This window comes from Notothenia rossii, assembly GCF_949606895.1.
Source record: "Notothenia rossii genome assembly, chromosome: 7".
NCBI lineage: Eukaryota > Metazoa > Chordata > Actinopteri > Perciformes > Nototheniidae > Notothenia > Notothenia rossii.
The window spans coordinates 8,208,238-8,236,229 of NC_136905.1; the positions used below are offsets into that span (position 1 = coordinate 8,208,238).

The 27,992-nt window shown below is 43.2% G+C and overlaps 2 protein-coding genes across 4 annotated transcripts in view; one reads left to right on the forward strand and one right to left on the reverse strand.

Annotated features, from left to right (window-relative positions):
* Positions 1 to 15: 15 nt before the first annotated feature.
* On the reverse strand, positions 16 to 15,052 carry g6fl (g6f-like). 2 transcript variants are annotated; one of them, XM_079694280.1, is made up of 11 exons: positions 14,872 to 15,052; positions 12,720 to 13,055; positions 11,441 to 11,707; positions 11,094 to 11,126; positions 9,832 to 10,167; positions 6,078 to 6,344; positions 1,878 to 2,000; positions 1,436 to 1,509; positions 1,133 to 1,159; positions 721 to 767; positions 16 to 424 (listed from the first exon to the last, which is right to left on the reverse strand). In XM_079694280.1, exons 1-11 carry the CDS (start codon positions 14,942 to 14,944, stop codon positions 418 to 420), a joined length of 1,590 nt encoding a protein of 529 aa, XP_079550406.1. In that variant the 5' UTR covers positions 14,945 to 15,052; the 3' UTR covers positions 16 to 417. The 2 variants fall into 2 exon arrangements, with proteins under 2 accessions (XP_079550406.1, XP_079550407.1); XM_079694281.1 differs by lacking the exon at positions 11,441 to 11,707.
* Positions 15,053 to 17,834: 2,782 nt separating this feature from the next.
* The window catches only part of LOC307013839 (nectin-2), a 93,959-nt gene continuing 83,801 nt past the window's right edge, over positions 17,835 to 27,992 (forward strand). The window contains exon 1 of one of the 2 annotated variants that reach the window (XM_079641383.1): positions 17,835 to 18,267. In XM_079641383.1, the coding sequence (XP_079497509.1) occupies positions 18,180 to 18,267 (88 nt within the window). In that variant the 5' untranslated portion in view covers positions 17,835 to 18,179. The remainder of the gene's footprint in view (positions 18,268 to 27,992) is intronic. The other variant, XM_079641384.1, reaches the window with a different exon arrangement.

The following is a 27,992-nucleotide window of genomic DNA, read 5'->3' on the forward strand; positions in this document are numbered from 1 at the left end:
GAATTGGAGACAAGCAACATTGCATACATTTTTATTTAGAAGCATCTATTCTTACATACAGATATACAAAGGAGAACAATGGCTTACAGAACCATTTTTTTATTAAATAAGTAGCAATAGTAAATCATTCGCACACATTTGGGAAACATTTCATAGCCTTATGTGAAAATCTTCCCCCTTCTACTCTATGTACACACAAAGCAAATCAGTAAAAAAGTTATTCTAAAGAGAAATAGCTTAGAATAATAAATAAAAAAACACACATTTCCCTAAAGCTTTAAAGTTCGTCTTCCAATTCCAACTCTGACATTCAGTAGTTACTTTTGTTTATAAAGGCCTTCTGCTGCAGCTGGGAACTGAGCGGATGTGACAGCTGGATGAGGATGAGATGTGGGTAGGTGATCAGCTCTGACACTGTTAGTATCTGAAAAACAGAGCACAAAGACAAACTCACACAAAAAATCTCCCGTCCCCCAGTCTCTTTTATTCTTCCTTAAACACAAACACAAACAACCCACACAACAACAACAACGCAGGGGCGAAGGAGCGCTGCCTGTCAGCACATGGCGTGACATTATGCCACAGTGTCAGAGTGATGTTCAGACCAGTGTGATTGGTGAGTGTGAGAGGAATGTGAGTGACAGTGCACACACACATGAACACATTATACAGTTGAACATACAAAAGCACAAACAGGTGATGCAAGGCTTTTTTGCTTACCGCTCCAGTTCCTTGTAGACATCATCCTCTCCTCTTGGCTTCAAATCCTGGCATAAAGCAGAAAAAGGGGGACAGGGAGAGGGGGACAGTGAGGAGGAGGATAAAGAGAGAGACTCAGTGTAGTGAGGCCAGATTTATGTCCCTGTGTACCCTGTGTAATGAGATTGATTTGTTAATACCACTAATGTAAAGGTGACAGTTGATAGGCAATGGGTTTATCTGAGAGAGGGCTGACAGATTGGAGAAGAGACTGAGAGTGTGAGGGAAGACATATCTGCTGACAGCTTAGGGAGGAGGAGAGAGTGAGTCTGTGTGCATTGGTGGATGTGTGTGTAATAACTTCTCACAAACACACATATGCAACACGCCTCAGTATGTGTGTGTGTGCGCAAGGGAAAACACAATAACTCACCATGTAGACTGAGCCCTGGGGAGGAGCCTGTTGGGAAGGTAAGAGAGAAAAGAAAACAAGTTTAATGAACAACAAGTGACAGAGAGGGGGGATAATGAAAATCAGAGGGGTAACAGAGGAGGAAAAGTACAACATTAAAGAATACAATGTAGATGGTAAAAGGGCAGGGTGAGAGTAACACAAATGGAAGAGAAATAGTGATTAATAACAGCAGGGGGGAGTAAGACAGGGGAAGATGAGCTCAAGATGAGGCTGACATCCAACAGAGGATATTTAGTTGCTAAAAATGTCTGAATCCATCACCTGTCTGATATCCTCAGGATTCTCATAGATGTTCTCTGTTTCGCGCGAGATGACAGACAAAGACTGCTCAATACCTGAGTACAGCAGATAGATAGTTGCCATTACAGTCTCTGTCACACATGCACACATGCACACACACACACACACACACACACACACACACACACACACACACACACACACACACACACACACACACACACACACACACACACACACACACACACACACACACACACACACACACACACACACACGCACACACACACACACGCACACACGTACACACTCAGAGGTACATGGAGGGCAGACGCGGGGGCAGATTCATTACAACAACCCCAGAGGATGTCACGGCCCACATCACTCAGTGGCAGCCGACAGGGGCCAGAGATGGAGGGAACACGGAAAGCTGTCAAAAAAAAGAAAACGCCGGAAGACTTACCGCGATCAGAAATGTGTTTCTGTCTCCATAGCAACACACCGACAGCCGCAGCAACCAGGGGCACCAGGAGTAATAAAGCAGAAAGAGAAGGTGGCAGGGAGGGGGTGGGCACACTGACACTCACTAGAGAAAGAGAGAAAAGTGTGAGGAGGAAAAAAGCCATGAATGTTTCCAAGAACAGTGATAATGTAAAACGTATAGAGCTATGATTGTGTGTGTGTGTGTGTGTGTGTGTGTGTGTGTGTGTGTGTGTGTGTGTGTGTGTGTGTGTGTGTGTGTGTGTGTGTGTGTGTGTGTGTGTGTGTGTGTGTGTGTGTGTGTGTGTGTGTGTGTGTGTGTGTGTGTGTGTGTGTGTGTGTGTGTGTGTGTGAAGCTTACGTTCACATGGACACTGCAAGCTATGGATTTGGAATCTAAGATTTCCTAAACATGTTACATGTATTTGCATCATACTGCTGCCAGTGACAGACAATGGTTGCGGTGGCAGGAGGCGAGGATATCCAGGCTCTGTCAGACACCGTGAATAAGTCTGTACGACAGCTGAGTAGACATTGATCGGACAGACCCTTAGTCTGGACAGTAAACTGTCAATTTGAGATGTGGAAGAGAAGAATAAAAGCGCCAGCATCAAATAGAGCAGATGCTGTCGGATCATTACACAAAATCTAAGCAAATGCCACTTCCATACAGAGCAGTTGGATTTGGAGTTTTTGGCAAATCCTATTTCCTATATCCTACGCATTTAATATCATGTAAGTAGCTATCTATGGAGGCAAAGTCAGGAGAAGGTTTTTCGTGCACACTCTCTTGACACCTGATGCTAGCAACAAACTGCCTCCAGGCACACTGACAAACAATGCAAATAGCAGCTAAACCCTGCTTAACTCTATCAATGCAGCATTGGTAAACAGATGGATAGAAGGCGTGTGCATGATTATGATAAACATTACATAAGCTAATAATTTGCTCACTTAAGCACCAGTCAAATTGTGTTAGAAGAGCTCACACGTGCATTGGAAGTTGTCAGGTACTGTTTGCATAATGAGAATGACATCACTGTTGCAAAGCAGCCACAGGGCAACAGGAGAAGCAGGAGGTGTTCATTTCCACTGAGACCGCTGTCAGTTAGTGTACCTGAACATGTATTCTGTCGCTTTCTGCTCACTGTTCATGGAGCACAAAGCAATCTGATCCGTCAGACATCTTTGGATTCTTATAAACAGACCTGCTTCTAAGGAACTAGACTGCTAATGAATCATCATCTCTTCCAAACAATTTATATTTTCTCTCTGAGGTATTTAATTGACAGAAACCTGGCAGAAGAAACTCAGACATCTTATCAAATGTTGACAAGGTGGCCCAGCTTAATCCTGGTGTCACAGCTTTTATCCATCTTAGACATGATCAATCATTATGCTGTGTGAGGTGTAATTGATTGGTGAGTGTATGTAGAGGCTGCTAATGGTACACTCTGGAGAGTGCTGACCCCGAGACTGACCCGCACTGTTCTCCATGCCAACTTTAACGCATGAATTATGGTAATTGAATGCAGCGAAGCGAGGCATAAATGCTCCCAGTTTCCTTCTAACACAACTCTTCTTTCTCGCTCCCCACCTCATCATCCTCTCTCTCACCTTTTCCCTTCCTTTATTGGCACTTCCTCCCTGTGTCGTCTATTTCATCTCAAATGAGGGAGGGGGGGAATTACTTCAGAGCGATTGTAGAGGAGGGTGGCTGATAGAAGGCAGACCAAAGAACTGCTTGAATGCTTTGCAAATGATGGACCAACTCGGGATAGCAAATGATTGCAGAACATCCTGACATTTGAAGTATTTGATGTGCTGCAGAGCACAATGATTGCTTCATTTCTGCATTCTCTGAACTGTGCCACCAGTAAAAGGAATTCTATTATGCCCTGCTTTTTTTTTCTTCATCTACAACCGGCACTAGATTACAGCACATCAAATATCCCAAAATTACATTCATAAATCACTTCTTTATTAGTTATTTCCAGTTGGATAAAAAAAAAGTATTTCAGTTCTTTTTTTTTTCAACCCGGTGCAAAATCACATTGTCCTCCTTGTTACCCAGAACAACTATCTATAGACCTGTAATTGTCTTTCCTTTTGTCAAGCTGTTTTTTTATAATCTCTGATTATTAGTTTTTTTGTATCTGGCACAAATGCAGAATCTGTTCAACCTGTCTCTTTTCCGATTTATTACTTTCATCAATCACAACTTTTTTGTTTTACATTCGATTGCATTAAGGCTTTATGATATCCTTCACAGAAGACATTTGACATGTAAAATTGCTGATCACCACTGTCGTTGAATTTTGGATGATTTATTCAACTTTGTAACACCCATGTTGTTCCCGGTCATAAATGACCGCCATAAAGAAAAGGAATTAGTAACCATCCAGATCAGATACCACACACACACACACACACACACACACACACACACACACACACACACACACACACACACACACACACACACACACACACACACACACACACACACACACACACACACACACACCCCCACCCCCCCCCCCACACACACACACACACACACACACACACACACACACACACACACACACACACACACACACACACACACACACACACACACACACACACACACACACACACACACACTCTCTCTAGATGTGTTCCCCCCCCCTTATGTGCCCAATCCCCCCACATGGATCCCACCTGGCACACGCAATACATGTTCAGTGTCTATTATTTTATATTTACTGCAGTTTTTCATGCATACCAGTAGTCTGATACAATATTTACAGTTTGAAAGGGTGTTAAATGAAATGTGGTGATGATTAGTGGTTTTTGTCTTAATGTAATAGCAGTTAAAACAGAACCGGTCAAATTTGACCACAAACACCAAAGTAAGGGGGGGAACACGAAGACAATAGGAGGGTTAATGTAATTGAAGATATTGCCAAAGTGTCAATTCAAGTTTCTACGGTGTCCAAAGGTGCAAACACACTACAACGGCCCAAAACACTTCCATTAAACATGCTGCACTTTCAACAACAATGCAAATATAAAAACACAAGTATACCGAAACTGCCACTGTTGTTTGTAAGTTGTAAGTGTTTGTCAGAATACTTCAAATGACTAGGTTGGCTTCGTTAGCTATCTGCAATCTGCTTTAAAAGAATGCGATCACATTTTTAAAATAAGCCAATCCAAATGACATTTTAGGTATGTTTCCAGTGACAACTTTATAATCCCTGTTCGTCACAAGCTCTCCGGTCCCAGCTGTGTGCATCACTGCTTCTCCTAATGGAAGTTTTGTGGGCTGTTGTAACACGTCTGCAACTGTTGGCCACCTTATGTTTCAACTGATAAATGTAGTTCACCCAACACTCGCATTGTATGAACTCAGTCTCTAAATTCTTTAATTTAAATCAGACAAATGCAACACTATTTATTACTTTTGTGAGCCAGACTGTTCAATCAGGCGAACCCTTGCTCGTTCTTTTGATCTCCCTATCTTTATCACTATCTCTCTCTTTCTTCCATTTCCATTACTCTTATAGCCGTGCCATCAGCGTGCATGATGATGAGCTCTGGGCCTCTCTCAACCCAAGTGATGTATCGGGGTACGGGGAGTGAACTCTCCTCTGCTCTCAACTGTCACATCCCACTGTGCTTCCCCACAGCCACCAATACAATAAGCCTGAATAATTTAGCTTTTGTGGGGAGAGATGTCCTGAGGTCCTGTCTTCTTATATTCACAAATCAGATTGGTGAGTGTGATGAGAAGTTTTATATTTTATAGAAGGCTGAGTATTACAATTGTGGTTATGAAAAATGGCAACGTAAATGGACCGAGTTATTCCCCCTGGATATATCTGCAAATCATAACTCTGCGGAAGTCTTGACCTTTGATCTTTTTAACTATATTAAGGAAGCATAACATATGGCATCTGTCAGGAGCTTTTTTTTTCTCCGCAAACCGTGAGCTTTCTGGCAAATAAATTGACCTGAGGTAAGCATGGATGCTCCGTGGAACGCTTCACGGAGCACATGTCGGAGAATCTTCCACACTCATGGTTCATTATCTCCACTGAGTTGACAGGAGGTCTGCCAGGACTCCTGTGCTACTCAAATAATAAAGTGTTCATTAAGAAAATCAGAAAACAGACCAATCTTTATGATACCATACCATCCTTCGTGTCTTCATTAGGCAGGTTGACAGCTTGAGTTGCACTGACGGTCTGCCCTTTTTCCAGCTGTATGGTGCAGGTGTAGTTCCCAGCTGTGTCAGAAGTGATGGGTAAGGGCAGATAGGTGGAGATGCTGCCAGGTTGTTTGCTCGACACCTCCAGCCGGTGACTATTCTTCTGGTGTTTCCAAACTGCACTTATAACCTGGGATCTCTCTGAGTACAGGCACCCCAACTCCAGCTTTGAGGAGGAGAGGCTGGTTGTAACTGTGCAGATTAGAGAGAGGAGAGGAGGGTAGGAGGAAACAGGTACATGTTTTTTTTTTTACAGAGGGTTAAAACAAATGCAAAAACATCAAAGAAAGGATGAGTAAGTGAAAAAGACAGACAGGAGGGACACAAAAAGAGCGAGGCAGAATGAGAAAGTGAGTTAAAGGGTAGTGTGTGAATATAGAAAAGGCCAAGGACAGATCGAGAGTAATGGCGTAAAGGGAAAGTGATATTAAAAACAAAGAACAATTCAGAGAGGGGTCAAAATAATATATATTCATTAAAGTGATTTGCTGCTAATGCATTGGTTGACTGTGACTGATGCTTAGTGTCTCATCAAACTGAAATAAGGATCCATCTGGGTGTAATCAAAATCCGCAGACCCCCCCACACACACGCATAAAAACACAGATATTTCAACCCTGATTAGTGTGATCAGCGTGGGCCACATGCAGCCTTGGTGGGAGGGCAGCAGGTATAATCATACATAATGATACTTATAATGAGGTGGGGTAAAAATATATGTGTCACGTGATTGGTTTGTGGGTGGATGTGTGTGTGTGTGTGTGTGTGTGTGTGTGTGTGTGTGTGTGTGTGTGTGTGTGTGTGTGTGTGTGTGTGTGTGTGTGTGTGTGTGTGTGTGTGTGTGTGTTTGAGGGGTGTGTGTGTTTGAGGGATGCACGTTTGTGAGGCAGGGTGACTGACAGTGACTGATCGGCTGGTCATGTCTGGGCGGCTGTGATGGATGCCAGTGGGACTGTGATTAGTAAAGTCTTCCAAGGCCGCCATGACAGGGCATTGTGTGTGTGAGTGTATGAGTGTGTGTGTGTGTGTGTGTGTGTGTGTGTGTTGGTGAAGATGTATTCTGTGTGTTTCTGCAAAGGTTGAAACCTCCCCAAGGCCCTCTCATAAAAATCCACAGGTTTTCTGCTCATATTTTTCCTATTTAAATGTATGAATAGAGCAAATGTTCATTTTCATGAGCAGTATTGCTAATGTAGGCCATTCGTTTAGTGATGTGACATTTTACCAATGGCTCTGGGAAATGTTAGCGCTTATTCAACATTGCACGATCTGTGAAAAAAAGGAATTGAGGGTTGAGAGTAATTGAGTATCTGGCTTAAAGACACAAGACTAATGCTTCTAGAAACCTGGGTTATTTGGCTTCAGGGAAGTGTTAGATTCACTGTGTAACATATTTAGCCTCCTTTTAAACCAATCAGAATCAAGGAGTTATTTGACATTTACTCTCATTTCTGCATGTGCACAAACTTTGGATCTGGAGCCAGATGGTGCTTAGCTTAGCTTAGCATGGAGAATGAGAGCTAAGGGAAACAGGCCAGGCGCGGCTGAATGTGAAAATGCCTAAAGCTCACTTATTATGTCTCATTTGTTTAATCCACATACAAACAGAAATGCAAAAACAGCAAGTCGTGGTTTAAAGAGGAGTTATGTGCTGTAACGAGAGGGTACGGTTGCCAGAATCTTGTTGTTACAGTGAGGTTGCTAGGCAACCAGCGGAGAGGCAGCGCCCGCCATTTCTGCACCTTTCAGAAACCGAGAATTTCTGATTAACCCGCTTTGTTAAGGTGAGAGGGGTGCCACGGCTTGAGCTTCACACTCTTTCTTCTACTTTGTTTCCATTTTTGCAACAATTATTCTTTTCTTTTTTTATGTTAACAACAGAGTCCACCTCTATGATTGCTTTCTGGAACAGACTGCCTTAAAAGCTATATAGCCTACTATCCTTATGATTAAACAATATTATGTGTCTGCCTCTCTAACAGCCAGTTTTTGTGTGGTGATTGTCAAATAGCACTCACATCTTATGCTAAGCTAAGCTAATTGCCTCCTGGTTAAAGAGGCCTTATTATTATGCTCTTGTTCGGGTTTCATACAGCACACAGGAAATGAGAACCACAAAAAGCATAATAGGATAAAAGCTCTATTTTTAAAGCAAAGACATAACAATGGTATTGGTCTGCTTCTCGAAATCTCTGCAAAGACAATTTACATATTCCACCAAATGTCAAAGTATTATTTTATAGATACTACAGATGAGTGACAAATCATAAGGATGACTGAATGATTTGATGAGTAATAATGCTGTGAGTCATGTGTTAAGGCTGCTGAATGTATCAAACCAACCAGGGACGTAACATTAGCCCGTACCTGTACCTGTTTGCCCTTTTTGGCTGACCTGCCCCTCTGGAGAGACGGTTTCTGTTGTGCTCGAATCAACACGATAAGCCCACAATTAGTATTGTAGCGTCTCGCTGCGGGAAACACACTTGTCAGCGCTGTCATCTGCCCCCAGTCACGTGACTTTGTTTACAATCTGACAGCTGGAAGCAAAGGAAAGCCCTCCGGCCTCATATGGTGATCACACCAAAGGCCTGCCTGGCTCAATCTGTCCCCGGAAATGTCCCCGTTTTTTAATATGCTTTATAAACACATAGCAAGGTGGAATACGATTGTAACAAAGTTGATGTTTCAATGGCGTGGTGCTCGTTAAAAAGCAATACAATTATTGTAGCCTTAGCGTTAGCATTTAGAGTTTCATTCTTCTTCTACAACTTATTTTGCTTCTTCTTCTTCTTCTCCTTCTTCTTACATTTAATTCCCCTCGAAATGTTGAATGAAGATCTCGTTTCAGTGTGAACTCATTCCACAGTATGACCACAAAAATGTTTTAAACCAGGTACGTCTTTATTATTTATGTTCTATAACGCTAAGTGTGTGATTACACATGTTACGTATTGGGTTGAGACCACCTTTAGTGTCGGATTTTGGAAAATTGATTTTGAGTTTTCTCATGGCAGTTAAAGACTTTACTTCCTCTTGACACTGTCGGTTATTTACAAAAAAGCACCTAAATACACTTGTTAGTGTGCTTCTGTCTTTCTGTGTCTTTCCATCTTTAAACTCACTCACCCTCTCTCTCTTCTCTTGATCGCCCTCTCACAGGAGAACACTTCACTTTCCGCCATTAGTTAGAAGCCCTATTTCATCAGTTTGTCTGCACAGCAGTTACAATGGTCAGACTACATTAAAACAGGATTCGGGGGGGGAGACCCTTTTTCCAGTTTAGAGCTATAGCCCCTCCAAATGTCGGTGCACGTCCCTGAAACCAACTCATTATTTCATGATCCTAACAACATATGAGGGGAAATGTTTTGTTTTTTAAAATTATGTTCAATCCCTCTCGGAGCATAACGGCTCTTTCGGTGGCTCCTAATAGCACAGCAGGTTGTTAAAACATTTTATGTTGTGTTTTCCTTTTATTTGTCATCCACCTGTTTAACCTTTCATAACAGCTGCTGTGCATAACAGCATCCACACATAAGCATGCTATACATACAAATACCCAAAGCCATTATAAAAGTCACACCACCAAAATCCATGCCAACCCTTTTGTTTTACTCCTCCTGACCACCCTCCTCCTACTTGCCCTTCTCCATCCTCTCCTGACCCTGATCCATACCTTTGAGCAAGCTGAGCGTTGTCCTTTTGCTGAAGGCGTCTTCATTGTTGAACACTTCACAGATGTAGAGGCCACCATCTTTGTAACCAGGGGTGAGAATGAAGGAGAAGCTCCCGGCCTCTGCGTTGTAGGGCGAGCCGGCCAGCTCCAGAATTGTGCTTTTGTTATTAACGGTGGAACCCCTCCATCGGTCGTACTTGTACACCAGCTGCATTTCATTGTGCTTCTTGGCGTCTGCACGTAGCCAGTAGAGCCAGACATAATCCCCCTTCACATCAGGGCAGGTCAGGGGGACGGGTGTGTTGGCCTTAGTGGCAGTGGAGATCTCTGTATTTTCTGGCAAGAAGGAAGGAGAAGGAAAACCAAATATTTGTTATTAATATATTTCCTTATTCCCTTGTTGACTTTTTCAGACTGATATTAAAGAGGACACATTATGCTCTTTTCTCAGGTTAATAATTGTATTTTCTGTGACATGTCTCCATGCTTTAATGTTCAAAAAGCTCTTTTCTCATACTGCCTGTGCTGCAGCACCTCTTTTCACAATCTGTCTGAAACCAGAGGCCAGTCTGCTCTCATTGGTTAACTGGCAGGCTCTATTGTGATTGGTCAACTGCTTGGAGATGTCCCACCCCTTAGCCTATCATGTAAATTGTGTTGGAGATAGCCAATAGAAGCACGAGTGTTACAGAGGGATGTCAATATGTTGCTGTTACTGAAGTAAACAAAGGAGTCCAATGCGTTTCAGAAAGGGGGGGAAGTGGGAGAGAAAGTCCCTCTGGAGGAGACTTTAGGAGTTTAGCCTTTGCAGAGCATTTACATGCACAAAAACACTATCACACTACAGGCAAGAGAAAACCCTAAAGAAGCACAATAGGGACTCGTTACATTATCAGAGCAATCCAGAGCAAATACAAACTAACAATAGCTTCAATTATCCACAGTGCAATGCAGTCACAAAAGACAAGTTTTAAGTAAGAGGTGAATGTTGTTGCAACTATTGAAATGACTGACTCAGGATTAGATAGAAGAAGGAGTAGAGACAGATCTAAAGACATAACAGAGCATATAGACAGGGAGAGTGAGATGAAGACAGAGAGAGTAAACAGAATAGTAAGAGAGGGAAATGGAGATTTCCCCACAACAATAGGGATTATGTTCATAAATGCTGAGAGTTACTTCTTCAGTTGCATTCTGCGCCGCCTGATTAGCAAGCTGCTGACACAAGGCTTTCAGACTGCTTGTGTTACAAAGTCACTCACCATGTGTTATATGCAATGAGGACACTTTGTCATCTGTGGAGAGAAGGAGAACAGGGCGGGGGTACGGCAAAAAAGCAAATAATGAATAATACATGGATGTAGCAACTATAATATTCACAGGACTGGTTGAATTTCATTGAAGATCGACAGTGGGCTTTTGGATCTTGAAACTGTTCCATATGAGTAAATACTTTGAAGAACTGTAGCAACACGATGCCTAAATAAATAATGCTGCTTCTCGGTTTTCTAGCACTGATGCCCACTCATACCATCAACAAAAGCAACAGAATATGTATTCAGTTCCTCAATGTTTATCCTTTTATCTCTCTCTCATGAATACGCCTCACCATTTACAGTCACGTTCTCACTGAAGGCGAGGAGAGAGTTGCTGCTGTTGCCCCATGGGTAAACCGAGCAGACGTAGGCCCCGTTGTCATTGTTCTCCATCAATGGAAGTTTGACAAATACCCTTGATTTGGGCATTTTCTCGCTCTTCATAATGACGCCGCTGGGTGCTGTCCAGGTGATCTGGGTGACGGCATAGTCAGGGAAAACCCGTGCATTCAGCCTCAGGGGGCTTCGGTGAGGAACGGGTGGAAGGGGGAACACCGTGACTGGGGATGAGGGAGGAAAAATACATTGAGGGGTGGGAGAGGTGTATAAATGTTGCAATAAAAACGTCTTAAAGGTCACCTATTATGCAAAACCCAATTCTTCATGTCTCTTCTACATCAACATGTGTCCCCTCTTCTTCATGTCTCTGCTACATCAACATGTGTCCCCTCTGTGGAAAGAGACTCTGAAAGTTTCAGGAACAAAGATTCTCTCTCTTTTTGTCCTGATCCATTTCTATAAAAACCTGTCTGAAAATGAGCTGATCAGATTTTGGCCACTTTATGATGTCATAACGATGTTTTGTCTTGTGTAACCATTAGCCAATCAGCAACCAAGGTAACCCCCCCCCCCCGCAACCATTGTGTTCTTTTTAACCAAATCTCTCTCAGAGGGACGTGGGGAGGGGCTTCTTGTTTTCATCTAAAGTAACAGACAGAGAATCAGCACTTTGGAAACAGGGCTGAAACAGAGGGGATTATGGGTAATGCTGCAAGGATCTGTTTGGTGTTTGGAGCCAAACGCTTTAGAGACATGTGTTTCTGTTCTGTATATATATCTGAGACCTAAAAATATTGATTAAAAATAGTATAATAGGTGACCTTTAATATATTCAAAGAGCTTAGCAGGTACATTTTGTATCATTATATGTTTCTGAAGAAAAGCTAAACTTTTATTGTGCACCTTTTTAATCTCTTTGTGAGTGTATAATTTATAAATACTTGGGCAGATGAATATTTTATCAATAACCTTTGCAGTAAGTGTATGATTAGAGTAAAACAGTACATTTTATTTCAGTTTATCTCAGTGTAAATGTACTGTTTATGATGGATAGTTTTCATCCCTATTTTACTATTATAAAGCCTGTTTATTTACAGACTGTCTAGTCCATCTATTGCTTGACCGCGTATAATGTTCCTTTTGTTCTGTAAAGCTCTGTGTGACTGTGTTGCGAAAAGTGCTTCACAAATCAAGTGTATATCATTGATAGAGGGCACAGTTGGTTTTCTTTACCTCTAAGGATGGCTAAGAGGATGGTCTTTTCCTTCAGTTTCCTCTCTTTTTGCTTTAACATGCATGAGTAGAGACCCCTGTCCTCGAATCTGGGAAGAAGGAACAGGGAGAAAACCCCGGAGTCTTGAAAGTTAGGGTCAGTCAGACGCGTGGATTTCTCTGTGGTGCCGCCAGAAAACTCTTTTTTTTCATTGGCTGAGAGAACCAATTTCCATTCTTTCTCCAGACCAACCGGCTGCAGCTTCCAGTTAATGGCCACCGCACCTCTCACCGTTGTGTCAGTACAGATTAAGATGGTAGGAATGCCCTCTCTAGCCACCACAACATCTTCCCAGTCTGAGGGGGAGAGGACAAGAATGCAAGCACTGTAACAGGGCAGTTATTCACCAAACGTCTCTACGTGCTGATGGCTATTTTGATCCTTTCTTTCGAGTGAATGTTGACGTGTTTTCCAATCGGTCTTACTCCCATGCTCATAACAAGAGTTACTCATTCCTGTAATTGGTCCTCATGTCCAAACTGGCTGCAAAGAGTTTTCCTTTTAAAGCTATAGTGATGAAGAACATGAGTCTTGCTGGTCGAATAAGTATTTAGTGACCTTTAATTAAAGGGGACCTATCATGCAAAATGCACTTGGTGATGTCTTTTATACATAAATATGTGTCCCCGGTGCGTCGGGGAACTCACGCAGCGTCAGAAAAATAAAACCCTCTCTCTCTTCCTCCGTACCCAAATCTTTTAAAAACGGGTGTACAACGAGCGGATACAGATTCCATCCGCTGTGACGTAATAGCGGCGGCGGACCCACAGAAAGTTGCTATAGGAAACAATGCCTGACGTGTTTTGCACGTAATCTCGTCTTTGTTTACATTAGCAAGCCTCGCTAACACTCAGAGCTAACCTGTACTGGAGAGCACATGTGTTTAAAAAGCAGGAAATAAAAAGGAACTCACCTTGTGATAAATCTGCAAGAGAAAAAGCATTTGAGCTCCATACTGTTTCAGAGATAATCCTTGACGTGGTTTAAACAGGATGGCATTTTATCACAACCGAATTTAACTTTATCTCCGGTAGAATTCTGATCAGGCATTAGCTCCGCCTCCTCTTTTTTGTTTTTCAAGCTAAGGACCCAAAATCCGCGTTTCTCTAACAGGGCTGGAATAGAGGGGTATGAGCAGTATGAGGCATGGCTACAACGGGTGAACTGTTTGTTATTTTAAGCAAAAAACTTCACAGACATGTTTTGTATAAGTATGGCCCTACAATATATTTTTCCAATATAGCATGATAGGTCCACTTTAAGTAAATGTATCGATGCCACACTGTGAAACATAAAACATTACATAAACACCTTTATGTAATTGTGTAGTTAGTGGTAGTTACATTTACAGCAATGCATCATATTCCATAAGATCATCATATATTTGTAGCAATATCAATATGTTGTATTTATTTAATTGTGTCCTGTCTTTTCTCAACACATGAAGATAGACTTTATCCTTTTTACTTAAAAAAAAAAGATATCATAAGGAGTTTGATAGAGATTGATGGTGATGTATAGAGAGACTATTATACCTCTGAGATGTAGTGGAGGAAAAGTTGCAATTTTAACTTGGTAAAAGTTAGAGTACTACTGTAGTATCTCAAATGTGTATTTAGTACATACATGCTAAGTAAATTTACTGAGTTGAACCTTAATGGATGTTTTTCAAAATGACAGTCTTTTAACTCCACATTTCCTCTAATTGTTCTCTTGACAGATGAGCAGCGGCAAATGGATGATAACAAAAATAGAGAACTTTGTACAAAAGGAAATTGACATGGGAACAAAAACACTTGGTTATTCTAATGCCGACCACAAAAAACAGCAAGGACTATGAGTTTCAATAAAACCACTTCAGTAAAGGGATCTTTTTGCAGCCAGTATGGACACAAGGAACAACTACAGCGACCAATGACGTATAAATCGAACATGGACATGTGCAAGGGTTGGATTAAATACTTAATTAAATACATAACTCAGGTAAACTTGATGCATCATTGAGTTTGACTTCTTAGCTTGAATACATTGGATACTTGGAAAGCAACATTAGCTGGAAAACTTAGATCAGTTTAGCAACATATTTATAAAAACACCTAAAGAGTTTCTTACCTGGAACGCCAGAGAAAGAGGAATACACCGAAAAGAAAGACACAAAGATAACGGGGAGAAAAGCACACTCCATCACACCTTGAAAGTAAAGAAATAAAAAACTCCCTCTGCACCAGCTGTCTATCTAATGATGTGACCTTTCTATGTCTGCTCCAGAAGTATTGCTCACTTTCCTGCAATATTCCTGCTGCCTCTGACTGACATGTTAACAACTTAGCTGCACACATTCAGCCCAACAGGATGTGGCTGAGATAATCAACAGGAACCAAGCATTCTCATTGCTATCATGTGTGTGTGTTTGATGCTGATTAATTACAAATACTGGTAATACCCTGACCTTAAATTAGCCTTACACCACAATGTAGGCATACAAAGCACTCACATTTGGGGTAATTAGTTATAAACCGTCTGACCTTAACATTCAAAATGACAAAAGGAACGAGCATGTACTGGTGTGTATCACAATGAGTGTGTGAAACTGAGAAAAACGATTAGAATAGCATAAAGCGAGGGATTGAGGGAGATGAAAAAGGCAGAAATAAAGAGTTTGGGTTAGTGTGGGTGCACGGCTACCCCTGGGCTACATGTCTTTACATCACATCAATGTCTTTAATTAAGCTAAAGGTATTATCAGCTCCTCTGAGCACTATTACAGATTTTTCCATAATTAACATTGGGTGAATGGGGGCGGCGAGGAGAGATAGCGATGGAGAAGGGAGAGTAAGAGAATGCAGATATGTATTGTGGGTGTGTAATGACAGGGAAGGAAGAAGAAAATGTGGGAGAGCAGGAAGGGGGGAGAAATGTGTGAGAGGTGCTCAGACAGAAAGAGAAACCCGGGGAGAAGTGTGAGAGCAGAGAGTGTGACTTCAAAGAAGCCTGTGGCTGCTGACACAGAACACAGAGCTGATCCGGTGGCCCCTCCTCCACGGGTAAATAATCACCGTAAGCCTTGGCTCTGCCTAATGAATCCACTGCCAATGAGCTAATATCTGCTAACTATGTGCTTCATTATCACTGCTACAGACCCCCTGAGAGCACGAGGATGGAGGGCAGGATGAATGGCTGCAAGGAGTGAAGGACGAGTGGACAAAAGGAAATCGAATGACACGCGAAGAGGGAGGGAGATAAAGGGAGAAGGAATAAGTGAAGTGTAAACGAAGGGAAGGTGTAAAACGAGTAACGACGAGGGAAAAAGAGGTTATGCACTGCATAAGAGAAGTGGGTGGTAGCAGTAGAGTCTAAAGTGTGAAGGTCGATTTGGTATGGGTATGAAAAATGGATGAGTATTGGAAGGAAAAGGAATGAAATCCCCCATTTGGAGGCCGTTTTCTTTAAAACTCCTTATTCATGAATGCATAACATTTTGTGGTGACAGTGGTTGTATGGGTGGCGCCTGCTCTGACTGCTGCTGGTGCTCAAACGCTCGGCTACAGGGCCAAAAAAGACGGATGCAAATTTAAATATGGCTATGCAAAAATACTGTTGGCATTTAAAACCCACAGCTGCTTTCTCCAGATGCTTTCACAGTCTCTGGATTTACAGCGGGAGAGGAGTGGGGAAGAAAATGAAACTCATCCTGTCTCTGTGAAGATATACATGTCCAAAAAAAGCTATTAATTTGTTTTTTCTGGTGTGGAGAACATTGTCTGACCTCTGATCGTAATCAGCGTCTCCAGAAATACAATCTGGAAATAAGAGGGTGACACTGGAGGGGAATCTGGAAATTGAAGAGAACAGAAGGAACCGAGCAGTTTAAACTGTGGGATTTATGGAGATGTAATTACATTGGCTGCAAAACACTTGGGTGCAGGGATTAGACCTAAACCAGATAATGCCTTTGCTATGCTAGTATGCACCCTCCCTCAGAGGGAAAGAATTGGAAGTTATTTTGTGGAAGAAGAAAAGTAAAATCTCATCAACCAGAGGGTCTGCAAATAGATACACGAGAAGCTGTTTCCTCTTGATTTGATTTTGCTGAATGCCACTGGATTGTTTTTTTTATGCGTTCATTCATGGAAGTTTATTGGTTTTGGCATCTGTTGGTCTGGGGTTTATTTATATGAGCTAATCTCAATGGTGTGTGTGTGCGCAGAAACCAACTGCAGAGGGCGCAAGAATCATCTCTTTCAACGTGTTACAACCACTTTTAAATAGTAGAAAAAAAGGTAGTTACTTACATTGTTTTAAAGTCGAATGCCATTTTTTCTGTGGATGATATTCAAATACATCACTGTAGAATTTGTTAAATGCATTTAGAGAGGTGGCTTCATAGTGATCTATTGTTATTGTCCTTTTTCATCAACAACATTGCAGCTTTGCTATCCGTTTGTTCAAAATAAGATACATTTTGCGCATTGTCCATTTTGTTACCCTTCCCACCCCGAAAAAATAAAGCATATAGTACCTTCATAACAGTCAAAACAATACAATAAAAAATAAACAATAATGTAAAGAGTAGAAATAGCACAAAAATAGACAAAACATATAGGAAAAAGCGTAAATAAAAGTACAAAGAATAATAAACTATATAAGATACATCAGCATGGTTGTACCGTCACCTAAAAGGTAGAGGTATATATTTGTATCAGTTTAGCAAATCCATATTCTAATTTGGTTTCAATAAGAACCAGTCAGGCCGGATTTTGATCTATTTTCGGCTACTTAAAGATAACAATGGATGAACGTAGCTGTCAGGAGCTTGTAAATATCCCCATATGGAGATATAGAGATATTCGTGGATATGAATCACGCTTTTGCACAATGTCCGTGTCTGGCAGAAATCACAGTGAAAACTGCGTTGTAAATGTAGATGATATATAAATCTATGTTGTGTTTTCTAAGGGGGGAAATGCTTAGGTGGTTCAACAAGTTGCCCCCCCCCCCCCCTCCCTGCTGTTGCTGGTCCTAATTGGTTTTGGGGCAGAGGGCTGTGACGCCTCCGATGACATCACACAGTCACTCACCCTGTCGGACAGTCGCGCACTCGCAGGAACTAGTTGTTGGAGTAGACTGAGCGCAGGAGCACTTCATTACACGCAGAGCACCAGCTGTGAGGGGATATTCACCTGCTGCTGCTGCCGGGAACAATTCAGCAGGATTTTCATTTATTTCAACACACTCCGTCTTAAAGGCGCAGCTAAGGACCCCTCTGCCGGACTCCCGCTCTGTCCTGAAGACAAACAAGTTTATTCCGCCTTGAATTGGTGCGCTTTTACGCAGAAACTGTCGCACGTCTGAAGGTTTCGACTGTACGTTTATCCCGAAGAGACTGCCTGGTTTTCAAAAACAGGGGACCGTAAAGCACCATGGCGAGACATGACGCCCGAAACTGGCATGACTGCTCCAAAATGATCGGACTGCTCTGCCTGGTGGTGTCGATAGTTCTTCAACACGGTAAGACATGATGCAAACTTAATAGTGTCCAGCTGGTTGTGGGCAGCTCTCTGTCTTCTATTTCTTTCTCAGAGCTTTAATAATTTAAGAGTAAAAGCCTTACTAACACACCTGTCAGGGAGGTGACAGGAGCTGAAATCCAGCAGCTGATTTCCTAACTCGCTGTAGTGGCGAGGTGTTTGGCTCTTAAACCCCTAAAATATAACACTTTTTATAACAGGGTCGTCCAATTATACTTAAAGATGTTTTGTCTTTTCTTTTCTCTTTATCACTTCCGTGTTTTCGCTCATAAATCAGCCCTTTGAACCAAGTTTCGGTCGATGACTCAACGCCATGTTTAGTTTTCTAAGGTGTGGCTCTGTGGAGCAAGGTGTTTTTCCCAGGTGCCTTCTGGCCTCGATATTACATTCTTTTCCCTCGTTTAAACCGAGCCAGTCTGTCCTTGGTACTATTTCGCCTGAAGCCACTCTTACCCACGTCCCCCTTCTTCTTTTCTTCCCACTGTCCGCACTTCATCTTCTATTAGTTACACTTCACTTGTGCAACATGGGGATGAAACCGCTCCTAATGTACACAGAGAGGGGAGGGGGACAACAACATGAAACTCAATCATTCTCTCTCATGAGAACTGCTTATTTATGGTATACTTGTTACTTCTGCACACTTTGTATTCAGTGAACCACTCCCTCCCTTTATTGGAAATGTGTTGCTATTACTTTAAACAAGGCAACAGGCCACCCTGGCTGTGTAAACATATTCATTATTCAGCTCTTTTCCAGTCCACTTGAGCCCAGGTAGCCTACAGGTGAGCAGGCCCATAAACAATAGAAAACATTTATGGCATGCAGGTAAGCCATTAACATATGAATGTGTGTGGCATGAAACCAGTTCAACATTTCCTTTGCTTCCTCGCTGAGCCAGCTATTTGTTTTGTGCAGTAATTGGGGCAAGAATGTAGGACTAGATCTAGATCTGTGGCACGGCTACATTATACATGCTCAGAAGTGTACACTAATGTATTTGATCGTGATGCTGTTTTAATTAAGACTCTTCTGACTTATTCATGACATGAACCTTTTTTGTCCAAATTTACTGAACATGAAGTGCTCTTAAAGGAGGGGGAAAAGTGGGGTAAACAAAAGGGTTTACATATTTATAAGCGAGGAAAAGCACAAGGCTTAGCCAGTACATTGCTTTTAGTTTTTCTTTCATTTAAGTTGTGTTTATCCAGAGTCGCCCTTTGACCCCCTTTTGGGTAATAGTGAAACAACTGGAGGGCTGGAACTCTTCACTTGTCTATTTAGCATTTTGCATTCCCCTCTACCTCTCAAGCTGCACTGTATCCACTTACCTCCACCTTCTACCGTCGGAGAAGTTCATTTAATTCTCTGCAAAGTTGGCCTTTTGCTGCAATGTAGAACATTCAATATTAAGGTTGATAGGTTTTAATCAAGGAAGGCTTCTGTAGTTGCATATATTCACCAAACGTAATATAAACTGGCAGGTGGGGGTCTAGTTTAAGCTCCCAAAATTACACTATGACAGTAGACTCCCACCCCCCCTGAGTCAAAGTTGTGAGGGCCCATGGATGTGGGTCAGAAAGGCTTGGCCCATTACCATGGAGATGTTTTTATTGGAAGAAGGGAGGGCTTATGTGAGGGGGAGTTCATGATGGGGGGTATGAGGCTATGGCATTGTGTTTATGACTGAGTAAGCTGCGTGTTTGGAGGTGGGGGGGGTCTGCCTGCCTGAGAAACTTTTGAGCCTGCGGGGTCAGAGCCGGGGGAGGAGGCTGCTTCTCTCTCTGCTCACACGTAAACCAATGTTTGCCTGATACCTGCCGCTCAGCTGATTCAGATGCAAAGCTTCTCCTGGTGGTGACTCCCCTCAGTTTTCCAGGAAACAGGTGGCGGCTGCTGCTGTGCGTGGCTCGGTTTCAGGAAAACTAAACGGCCAGCGTCTAATTAAGACAACCGACGCCCCACCTCCCTTCTTTCCCACCCGCCACCCGAAAAAATCCTTAATTCCCGCCATCCCTCGCTCCCTCCCCCAGCCCGTCGAGTTCAAACAGGGAGGCCTTGTTCTCATCTCTTCTTTATTTCATCTACGTTTCATTCTCTCCTGTCCACTGCTTTTGTTTGAGTGACGGTACGCGTTAGGTTATTCAAATAGCCTCTATCCCAGCCTCTCTTTGGACTGAAGGCCATGCTGTTTGTGACATGAACAACATGCAGACAGACAGGAAAATAAACCACATGTGACCTCACCATGCTCTGTCACCCTGGCTGTTGGAGTTATTGTCAGCCAAAGCAATGCCAGCCCCCCTGAAACTGTGTTGTTTTTAAAAATATATTCCCATAAATATCTGGTAATTTCCAAGCATTTCAACACCACCCGCTCTCCCACATACAAAGTCAATCAAAACTCAAGTGTTGTTTCTTTTGGCAGTCCCTCTTGTGCAACAGCTCAAAGTATTTACTCCTTCTATTGGAGAGATTGTGAACAGTGAAGTCCTGCCAAGTCTGAGACCATTCATCATTACAACACAGAGAGAGAGAGCACCACACTTTGTCCATTAAGGGGAATTTGATTAATGGTTAATGAGAAGAGTTTGTTATTTCCCCTCCCTAATAATAAAAGACGGAAAAAGCAAGTCCTTAGTATCTCATTAGTCCCAGCGGAGCGAGGGGCTTCGGTCTTGGTTTGCTTTTTGTGTTAATGGCTGTCTCCGTTAGGCCCTATCTTTATGTAAATGAGCTGTCCTCGCCCCTTTGCACCGGCCCTGTAAATGTCAGAAGGATTTTGAAAAGGTCAGGTGTGTGTCTTCATGTGTGTAAATTAAGTCTTGTTCTTGTCGTGGAATTTGCTATAACACCCCACACACACACACCTACTACCAGGGCTTCCTGTTTAAATGACACATCAATAACCTCCCCCTTTATAATCACCATTTAAGAGTTAGTTGATTTAGACGTAAAAGTGTGCTTGGATTTACAGCTTAATGGAGATGTGAGTGTGATATCAAGCAAGTGTGTGTGGCAAATGTGGCGCCATTTAATGTTGAATAACTAAACTGTAGAATGACTGAAGCAAACATTTGGCATTTCACCAAATGAACCTAATGATTCAGAAAGTTTTCTATTATTACTTGTTATTTCACGAGAGAATGGGAAAAAAGTGATTTCAGTTTAGTGGCAATATTTAATGGCTGCCTCGAAATGGAGTACCTCTTAACATTAACCAAGAGATGGAAGGAAAGCTTTTTAATAGACGTATTGAAAACATTTTAGCGGCAGGCACTTTCAATATTTAAAAAACCCTTTTTTTAAATGGAAGCGTTATTGATTTAAATAATGTTGATCCTCAGCATGTTAACAGGGTGTTAGAGATATATATAAAGATGTTTTGATAAATCGCTTTCAGTGGAATTACTTTTGCTCAGCAGATTTTCCATCAGCATTGAACAGAAATACAAAGGATCTTTTGGGTTTATTGTTGACTTGGCAACTATTATTAGACAGGACGGATGGATCTGAAGACGGGAGGGAGGTCGATGAGCACGAGTCACTGCTTCTTGTTTCATTTTAGACTCCAAACACAATTGAGTAAACACACACACACACACACACAAAGCTGGTGATGAATAAGGGCAGGATCTGCAGGCTGCGCTGTAAGTAAAATGACATTCCAATAATAGGGAGAAACCGTCACATCTCACGATGACAGTGCTTGTGTGCGTTAGTGTTTCCTGGAGGAAATGGTGTGTATCATCCTCGTCTGCAAACCCTGTTATCTTCGTCAGACATCAGATCTGAGGACATCCTCTTGTATCTCTCCCTGCTTATTTAACTGACTCTCTTTAAGGACCATTTTCCTCCAACTTGTCGGTAATGATAGTGGCTCTCCTACAAAAAGAGCAAATCAGGAGCTCTGAGACAGCTCCATGTCCATCCTTTCACACCCCCCCCCCCCCCCCCTCCGCCTACATGTTCCCGAGCCCCCCCCCCACAGGGTTGTTTGTGTTTGGCCCCCTGGGTTGCCAGACTGCTGGAGTCGACTCCATCTGATCCGAATTGAGCAAACGTCCTCGTCTTAGAAGGAATGCCAAATGTCATTAGTGTGAACAGAGGCATCTCAGGGCCTTCCAGAAACACAAGTGATGTTTTTGGCAGAGGTTTTGGGTTAAGCTACTATCCAACTTAAATCTTTGTGCATTTAGCTCAAACACTAATATGAGTTTACTACAGGGAGACCAATCTATAATGTACTCCAACCACCCACGGTAGTTTCTCATAATGGCGAGTTTTAACACTTTTTTGCAGGAGTAGCATGCCAGCCCCTTATCTCACTTCATTTTTCAGTCACACACACACTTTTCTGCGCCATTAGTCGAGACACCTTCTGCCAATTCTGCATTTCCTTATGTCTAACAACCCCCAGATGGAATTTAGGGAGCTGCAGGTCAAACACATTCCATGTCAGCCGATGTGGAGAATGAGCGGCGAGTCTATTTCAAGATGCATTGAGAGGCAGCCAGACTCTTTAAAAACAAAGTCCCCTTAATTAACCAGACTTGGGAGATGGGCGTCCCTGTGACCCCCGCTGAAGGAGCAGGGGGTTGACGTCGATGTCGGCATTTTCAGATTTCACACCGCAGCATCTTGGCGAGAGGATTGAAGGAGGATTTCAGAAACGGTGTGAGGGGAGTTAACCGTGGAGGCCGGGAGTTATCGGCTCATTTGTAATTTAGTCGTACCTCCCCTCCTTTTCCTCTCTTACAGCATGAGACACATATTTTACATCCATTGTAGGCAGGGAAAGGACTGCATGCACTAACCTTTCTCTTTTTATTATAGTTACCTGACCTGTGGCCTCTCGCTGTCATCTTTCTTCCCATTTCTTCCATCTTTGTCACATTCTTTTATTTCATAAATCCTCCCACTAGTGGACTCAGCAGATCTCTGTGCAACGTAGCACTGAAGGGCCCTTGACTGTGTCCTCCTGAGCACACACACACACACACACACACACACACACACACACACACACACACACACACACACACACACACACACACACACACTAGTGCACACGCGGCTCATTAGCAGTCACCTTAATGTGTCTAAATGTAGTTTGCGAGGTGGAAGGTGGTTTGCATTATTGATCCAGTATTGAATGGCGGATGATGCAGTGCCCTTATGTGATATTGAAAACATTTAGGTCTCGCTCTGCCGGCGTGACAGCACCATGAAACATCTCTCTCTCCCCTCCTCCTCTGCTAATCCCCCCCTGCCCCCAGTTTGTGAAATGTCGAGCCAATTCCGCTGTTACTACTTTTTTTTTTTTTCCCGAACACATTTTGCTGCTTTAAGAACATGTTTGGCCAGTGACATTACATCCGTTCTGATGCCTATCTGCACACCTCTGCTATTATATTCACACACACACACACACACACACACACACACACACACACACACACACACACACACACACACACACACACACACACACACACACACACACACACACACACACACACACACACACACACACACACACACACACACACACACACACACACACACACACACACACACACACACACACACACACAAAAAGATGTGCTGCATCTTCGTCACATCTGACTTTGACAAGGTCATGTCAAAGTCACACTTATCATAGGCAGTGGACAGGCTGGCTACAGGAGGAGGAAATTGAATTCGGCGTGACGGGGTCTTGTCAGGTCTCTGGGTGCAGGATGTAGAGTCATATACCCCACAAACCTCATGCTCACAATCTGCTTTCAATTCAGCCCGCTTTCCTCTAAATCCAAGCAGACCTGTTTTGAGGAACAGGATCAAATTACACGCTGTAATATAAAGAAAATGTTGTATCCTTTATAGATATCATCTCAGAAATATGAGATAACAAAAACTGAATACGCCATAGCCGAGATAATGCACAACAGGTTTAGTTCTCATGAAAGCCGAGAAGAGTATTCTTGTGTTTCACAATCCAGCCGTGTTTTTGAGATCCAACAAACCAATCTCCCGACTGATACCAAAGCTATCTCTTGTTTCACTTGTTAGTTCTGAAAATGTGCCGCCCTGGTATGCCGATAAACAACCGCTACCGCCGTCATTGGTCTCCTGAGCCTTGAAATGGCAAGAGCATTCAAATCCTCGCCTGAAGCAAACTGCACATTAAGGTGAAACAGAGAAGCAGCTTTATTCAGTTATCAGGCCTGTGTTTTGTCAACAGGGCTTTGTTTGGTGTGGCTCCTCAGGGAGAGCAGGTCCTCCTTTAGTTAAGGCGATTTGTCTCATGTGTGTGTTCAACTGATTGCCTGCTTTCTAATCGTCCACTTTCTCCCCTCCGTCACTCTGCCTCCCCCCCCACTCTCACGTTTTAACTCCTCCATCTTGATTCACTCCGTCGCTGTCTCACCCTGTTTACGTCTTCGCCTAATGCTCTAAACTTCCTCCTCCCTGTAATTTGGTCTGCATAATTGCTCCATCTGTTCGGTAAACTGCTGTCCCTTTTACTGTATCCCTCGTCCTGTGCTTTGTTCTCCGTTTTTAGTCATCAATCCCTGCTTTCTGCTTTCTGTAATTGGAATGTCTGTTGCTTTCCTCGTCTACCCTCTTGCACTCCCCCCTTAATCTCTCTGGCTCTCTTCTCCCCTCTCTGGTGGCTTTCTTCCTCTCCTCGGTCCAATTCCCCAGTTGTCTCCTCCACCTATATCAGCCCCAGTGTTTCTCTTTAAGCCCATCTAAACTGCCTCTACTACTTTCCCCTCTCCAACTCTCATTTTCTCTCTCTGTCTCTCACCTCCTCGCCCTCACACATTTGTATTTCATGCGTCTCCCCTCCTACCTCCCCTAACGAGGTCTTGTTTCTTTTTTCTTCTCCACATCAATCACTCTCCCTCTCCTACGTTTTTCCCTCCTTCCCTTGTAATGGCCGAGCACGCCTCCTCCCTCTCCTCGCCCTAGTGGACATTTATTTTGAAGGTTAAGTTGCTTTGACACTTTTACAGTGTTTCACCCCCTTCCCCCGATAGTCTCACCCTCCACTCGACCAAGGCTGCGGGTAACGCCAGTCAGCACCATAGACTGTATATATAAGGTCACCACCAGCGCCTCCTGACACACAAACAGTGCGTTTACGTCGCACACACGTTCTCAGGGCGGGTTTGATGGTTGAATCACTTGATTACTGTACAGAGGACGGGAAAGGAGAAGTGACAGAACAAAGTCGAGCAAGTGAACCATGTGAGGTGAGGCGGGGGAAAATGGAAACAGATGCAGAGTTTTATGTAATTTCTGCAGAGCTAACCTGTCGTGCCGTGCTGGATCAGGATCAGGCTGACAAGTGTCCACTCCCTGCTGCTGCATGCTGTCTCACACGCCTCCCCCCCCGCAGGCGCTTACAGGCCAGTGATGTAGCTTGACTCATCGAACAGGAACTTCACACTGGAGTTTGAATGGGGCTTACATTGGAAGAGTTCATTCCCTCTGTGCAATGTACCACAGCAGAAAACTGTGACTATTATTGTGCATTTAGTTTGTTGTGACTCGGTCTGAGAAGTAGTTCTTTGTACAAATCTACGCTAAGTCATCCGTCAAGGGCTGCAACAAACTGTGTAATCTAACAATTGATCCGTTGATTAGTTTTGTAGTTAATAGATTCGTTGTTTGGTCTAAGTGGGAAAACAGTCTATTAGTGTTTCTAAAGCCCAAGATGAAGTCGGTTTGTCCACAAGCCAAAGATATTTAGTTTAGTCATTGAGGAGTAAAGAAACCAGAAAGTATTAAAGAATTGATTTTAATAAAGAAAGTGTCTCAAACCAATTTAATGTGTTATCAGAATAGTTAAACGTTTGTAGTTAAAAAAAAAACAATGTCTCTTTGAAGCTTTACTTAAGAACCATCTTTTTTGTTAGTCAATAAACGAAACGAGGAATAAGAAACAATTTTAATAACCGATATATCTTCGCAGTTTTCTAACATGTGCTTGTTCCCGGTCCTTTAATGCTGCTGCTTTCCATTTCCCTGGCTTGATTCATTTTAAATTGTCAAACATATTTGTTTATTGGCCTGTTGATGAGACACAACAAGCATCACCATGGCTACGATGAATCACACTTTAATCACAACATATTTGTTAAAGGTATAACAAACATTTGCACAGGACCGATTCAGCAGCAGCCTTCCAGAGGCTGTTTTCAGTCCATCAGCTGTCACTCACTGATACACTGGGTGTGCAAACAGAGACTCCATTGTTCTCAGCTCAAACTTAGAGACCCTCCTCGTCCTTCCTCCCCTCAGGCTGTCCCCCCCCCTAATCCAGGTGAAGCGAGACCATTGTGAAGGCCACGTATTGTCCTCCCCCCTTTCCCCCCCTCTGCACCACACCTGTATCAATGGACAGGCCGGCCCTAGAGGGAAAGTGGCTTTGTAACCGGAGATGATTGGGTAGTTTCTGTTGAAATGGAGGCTGATGGAGAGGCTCTTTGTGTTGTGTGCATTGCCACTGTGGTGCCTTTCTTGAGCAGATTTTCTTGGTACACTAGTCCTCCTCAAAAGGGCGATACAGTATTTGTATGTTCAAATATTCTGCAGCTCCTATGAATGGTTACGCTGCTCATGCTTCATACACTTGCTTGTTTTTGGGCTTTCTGTCTTGGCCTCTTTAGGAAGAGCTAGGAGGGAGGGGATAAGAGAGGAGGGAACAGTATCTTCTCTGCTGACTAGTACTTGTCACCGAGGCCCCTCTGGGTGCTCGCTGGGAGCCCTCTCCTGAACCCACCTCCACTTAAAAAAAAAAAGCGCTTTCTAAAATGAAACCCTTTAAACGCTTTCTTCTGTCCTTTCCTCTCTTCCCACTTCTCTTTTCTCGCAACAAGCTCGCGGCTGATTTGTGCACCAGTGATTCATGCATTTATCCGTGGCACGGCACAGTCATGCAGTGTGCACGCGTGTGTGTGTGTGTGTGTGTGTGTGTGTGTGTGTGTGTGTGTGTGTGTGTGTGTGTGTGTGTGTGTGTGTGTGTGTGTGTGTGCGTGTGTGTGTAGGGTCTGAGCGACAGAAAAGGCTGCATGCTAGAGGGAAAGGTAGAGAGGGAGAAGGAGAGAGGAAATGTGTTGTGATGCCAGCCCTGATTAGAGCGGTAGCACTCGCCATTTAAATAGACGCAGCCTCGGGAAGGGGGGGGGGTGTTTTGGTGAGGAAGAGGATGTGGTTCCTTGTGTAAACTAACACAAGTGCTCTGGTTTTAAATATAAGTCCCTGCGGCTCCAACAACCAACATTCCCTTGTTCACTTGTTTGTGCCTCTGCCTTGCTCTTTTACTTCTGATACAGAATGACTTTTCCTGGCGCAGATTATTGATGTCCTCATCCCGTCTCCCTCCATCTATCCTCCTCCTCTGCATTCCTTCACGTGACTCCTTCTCATGTGGCCTGTGCCAGACAGTTCCCTTCCTCTCGTTCAATTTATCTCCCCTCTTCATTCCTTCCAGATGACTCTCTCTCTCTCTCTCTCCCCCCTCTCTCCCTTCATCACCTCGGCCCATTGTGAGTTTGCTTCCTTCCTCTCTCCCCCATCCTCGTCGTCGTCCAACTGTTCAATCTCCCCCCTCTTACGTCACTCCTCCTTTTTCTCTCTGAACCTGGTTCGACCCCCTTGTCTCAGGTTTGAGCGTCCTACTTTGATTTCCTC

What these genes read in the sequence shown, in the direction of transcription:
- g6fl (XM_079694280.1), bottom strand. Translation starts at nt 14,944, where the DNA reads ATGGAGTGTGCTTTTCTCCCCGTTATCTTTGTGTCTTTCTTTTCGGTG. An exon ending in TGAGAACGTGACTGTAAATG is followed by an intron (nt 11,127 to 11,440) that starts GTGAGGCGTATT and finishes TTCTCTCCACAG; the next exon opens with ATGACAAAGTGTCCTCATTG. An exon ending in CCCAGGGCTCAGTCTACATG is followed by an intron (nt 768 to 1,132) that starts GTGAGTTATTGT and finishes GCTTTATGCCAG; the next exon opens with GATTTGAAGCCAAGAGGAGA.